We start from the raw sequence: 4,586 nt of genomic DNA on the forward strand, positions 1-4,586 counted from the left end.
AATCAGGGGTGTACATCAAGGTCTGGGATAGCATCTATTCACCAAGGCCCCCCCCAGGGGAGGACAAGAAATAACGGGTACAAATTGATTGAAGATAGCTTCAGGCTAGACATAAGGAAAATCTTCTTTACAAGTTGTGTATTGAGGGTTTGGAACAGGCTCCACTCAGAGGTGGTACAGTCATCCACCCTAGTGATCTTCAAACAGCGTCTTGATGCCCATCTTGCTGGGGTCATCTGATCCCAGCAGTCTTTCCTGCCCAAGTGCAGCGGGGTGGGACCCAATAACTGTAAGGTCCCTTCCAGCCCCTAACAATGTGGCTATGAAACTCTGCTCTCCAGCGCACAGGTTTCCCTTTGAGTCTGGAATTATGGCAGCAGGGGAATGGTGCCATGACTCCCCTACCACCAAATCTGGATGGAGCACCCCTGATTTGAATAAAAATTCTTCTTAGGGAATTGATGGAGTATGGGTGGATTATGGAATTATAGTATAATCATGACCAACTAGAGCAGGGAGATAACAAAGCATCAGTTCTTACGGGACCCTTCTTCACAACCTCTAAGACAAATGTATGAGTTTATACACATACAGTGCAGATGTAAAATAAAAGCTTAGTTTAATGTCATTCGGATGGCAGTTTGAGGTTTAGGAGCAAGGTATGCAGGGTTTTGTTAAATTGGTCAGCCAACACATGAACATCTTCTAACATATTTTACCATATGAAGCTCAGTTTATCTGTTATTTTTATTATTTTCTCTAGCTCTTTCATGATCTACTGAAATTAGGATCATTAAATGAACTTTGCAGTCACTTAAGTTTTGTAAGCACAGATACCTGCCTCATACACAATATTTTTTTATATGTGGACCTCAAATCACAATATCAAGGCAATAGCAGGCATAATTGTCTCCATTTTACTTGGAATACAAGTGCAGTTCCCATATACATATACATGTAACTTTCACTAATTGGGAAGGGGACTAAATAACATTACAAAGAAACTACAGTTTTTCATTTGCTGTGTGCTCCTGCCATTTTTAGATGTCCCCTCTCCCTATCTGCTATTTCCTTCTGTTCCATACTTTCCTACCTTTTTTTAACTCCTGTAATACTTTCAGATTAATGGGTTATGGGTTCATGATGGAAAGATTAGTCAATTAATATGTGTATAGCTAAATGAATTTCTCTCTTAGTGGCATGCACCTTTATTTCACAACTACTAATTTAGAATTAATTTTAGTCGTATGAATGGAGAAATGCATCAAGAAACAAAAAGTGTTGTGTGAAGAGGAGCTGCTAGATAGAAAGGAGCACTACATATTTACCAACAGAAAACAAAGTAGGTACTCTGAAATAGAGAGAAATGCTTTGAGTCCCTACTAATGGCGTATTTGTGCAGGTCATTTTCATAGTTTCAGGTTCAAATTCAGTAAGCAATTAGCACCTTGGTTTATTTGTAAAAAGGGTTTATTCTTTTGATGCCTGCAGTTCATTTGGAACTCACAAATGACTACCCCAAACTTTGAACCATAGGCTAAGGAAAAAAAGGAAGCATCTTGGTGCAGGTTCTGCACTCCTATACATATTCTTTGCTCCATTGACTTCAGTGGAGCTAGGGGGAAATCTATTACTTTCAACACAGTGCACCATCTCCACTCTCTGGGATCTTTCTCCAGGCATCTAAGCATAATTTGTTTAACAGCTTAACATAGTCTATTAAATTTCATACAATTTCAGTTCAAATCAAAGCAACTGAACATTTCTGAGCAGCTTCAGCTGCCGTTCCTCTGTACTTACCCCTGCCTGACATGGTATCCAGTATTCTCCCCCATTCTTGAAACTCTTTGCGGATTTTTGAAAACATTCTGATTTCAGTTTCATATAAGTCTTCTTCTCCATGAATTAGATTTGTGATGTCTGTATTAAAACATTTTATTTTCTATAACGAGATTAAAATAAATTATGAAATTAAAAAAGAATCTTGGACAGTTTTAACATATCACCAGAACTAATTTATACGCATGTTCAGCAGGACTTCAGTCATTTGCAGTTAAAGTGTTTTTTCTCTGGAAATTTCAGTTATATTTCTTTTCTGCTTTGGATCTCTCTTGTTTCTGCAAATCCACTGCAGCTTCCCTCACTAGAAACACTATTGCATATACTGTACATACTTACCTAAATCCTTGCCTCTGACTCAATGAATACTCAAGTTCTTTATACAAAATGAAGCATACCCAACAGGAGAGAAGGATGAAAACACACTACACATTATTTATATTGACCATTGGCTTGAAGAATCAGTCCTTAAGGTGCCACACTGCCCTGCCTTCTGCCTATTGGCTGAAAGTCGTCCTCTTCATATGGCATTTCTGTGAAAATCTAATTCCCCATAATATTTATTTTTCTGGTTGAAACTAGTCAGTAAGTTAAAAAAAATAGTTTCAGGACTAGAAATCATACATTGGGGGGAATTTGGAATTTTTTGAAAATGTTTCTGCGGTCCGACAGCTTTTCCTCTTCACTTTGCCCAAATGCCTCCGTCTTGCTCTAGATAAGCAAGGGAGTGCAGAGCCCACTGTCAAAGTTCATTTAATCTTTAGTTTCTTTTTACAAGAGTGCTAACAATAAATATGATATGTAAGGTTTGCATTTTCCTTAATATAGACATTTGTCTACTGAAAATAGCTAAGACCACTAATTCATTTCATAGAGGTCACTAATGACATAATAGCAATCTTCCAGTGATACCAGTAGGGGGCAGATGACTTCAGAGAGGATTGGCTTGGCTAATGCCTCAAGAAGTGACAACCTGCTCTACTTTATCTTGCTTTCATTAATTTTATTGTTGACTTTGACAGGGCACATCTACACAAGATGCTTAATGCCCAGTAGACTAATTCTACTGTGCATTAGTGTGTGATGGCAGAAATCATGCTAATGCTCTGATGCATAGTAGAATTAGTCTACTGTACAATAAACATCACAGAAAGACTGCGCCGTTGCTACTGCACATTAGCATTGGCTACTGTGTATTTATGTAGTACTTCATATTAGAGGTACTAAACATAATGCACAGTAGCAATGGCACATTAATGCATGTGTAGATACGCCCACGGATACAGTTCTATTTGTAGACACTCAGACATGCTTATGAATATGTTCATTAAAATCTTTGAAGGTATTCATTTCAGATTCCCCCATCCTGCCTTAGTGTATATAGGGTGAAATGTTGGCTTTTTCAGCAGTTCATTATCCACTCAAGGATAGGAAGATCCATAGTAAAGAGACAAAACTAGGTAGAAGAGCTTTGTCCAAACTGGACACCATGAGCTAAATGCCTTCATATGTTAACTCCAGGTTTGCAGCAGTGATTCCTATACTTACTTTTATGAGTAACAGCATCTTTTCGCCTTCATCCTCAGGTATGCTCCCATAATTTTTCTGTAACTTTTCAGTTGCTTTTTGAAGTTCTTCACTTACTCGCTTTTCTAATGCAGGCAAAGATTTCTAGTGAGGAAAAGAAAAATTCTTGAATGGACAGAACAACCCCATTCTTTGAAAGAACTAAAACATTTCTGAGCGGCCATGGACATATACATATCCCTTCCTGCTCTTACACGTTCAACAGTCTTCTCTAGCTCTTATCACTTGTCTTAGCAAACACAGAAGTATCAGTCAGTGCTGTGTTTACACTCCTGCTTGGTGCCTCCCCCAGCCAGGCTGAGTTTTCCAGTACTGGGAACAGAGCCTGGTGGCAGGAAGCACTTCCCCCAGCCGGGCTGAGTTCCCCAGCACTGCAAACTGCTGGGAACTGAGCCCTGCGGCAGGAGGCACTTTCCCCAGCCAGGCTCAGTTCCTCAGCTCTGGGTCCCAGGTGGCAGAAGCAGCTTCCTGTCATCTGGCAGGCAGATTGGGAGCCTGGCTGCACCCCCGGGAGGGCTGCAGGGGCTCTACCAGACTCTTCCTGGGGGTGCGGGCCCTTGATCTGCCTGCCGGATCACAGGACGCTGCTCCTGCTCCCCGGCTCCTGCTTAGCAGTAGCTTGAGGTACAGTTTCCTAGAAACCCCTACACCTATCTCCGTGAAACTTGACAGGCTTCATGCCCTCAGAAGGGGCTAACATCCCTGCAAGTTTAATCAGAATCAGGTAAGAAATGACAAAGTTATAGGCTGTTTGGTGCTTCCCCTATGGGCAAAATATCAAAACAGCCTCGAAACAGAGAAACTGTTTCATAGTTTCAACTAGACAAAATGGAACAGTGCTTTCGAAATGAAACAAAACTCAAAACAAAACACTGTTCTGTTGAAATGCAGAAATGGAAGTAAAAGTGGAACACTGCTATTTTGCACAGCCCTAGACTAGCTGTAGGCTGGGTCATAATCTGCCCCTCCTTCCCCCACTCTTTTCTGTGCCCCAGAGGAGCTGTCCAACCTGGTTTCTTCCCCCTTGGCATGAGGTGGATACCATCTCTTCCCAACAAGCTTCTATCCTGGAACAGTGTTGCATGACGATAAAATCCCCAACCCTCGCTATGGCACCATCTCCAGAGCCTCCAGATGGCCTCCTCAATACAACTGTCCCC

At 41.1% G+C, this 4,586-nt stretch overlaps 1 protein-coding gene across 1 annotated transcript in view; it reads right to left on the bottom strand.

Moving 5' to 3' along the window:
- LOC109302322 (interferon-induced GTP-binding protein Mx1-like) overlaps positions 1–4,586 on the bottom strand; it is a gene marked incomplete at its 5' end in the record, with an annotated part of 41,757 nt that overhangs the window by 21,315 nt on the left and 15,856 nt on the right. Inside the window, 2 exon segments of the mRNA XM_019523882.1 lie at positions 1,801–1,942; positions 3,388–3,510. Of these exon segments, the coding sequence (XP_019379427.1) occupies positions 1,801–1,942; positions 3,388–3,510 (265 nt within the window).

The sequence above is a fragment of the Gavialis gangeticus genome, unplaced genomic scaffold (genome assembly GCF_001723915.1).
Source record: "Gavialis gangeticus isolate Ggan-Ray unplaced genomic scaffold, GavGan_comp1, whole genome shotgun sequence".
Lineage (NCBI taxonomy): Eukaryota > Metazoa > Chordata > Crocodylia > Gavialidae > Gavialis > Gavialis gangeticus.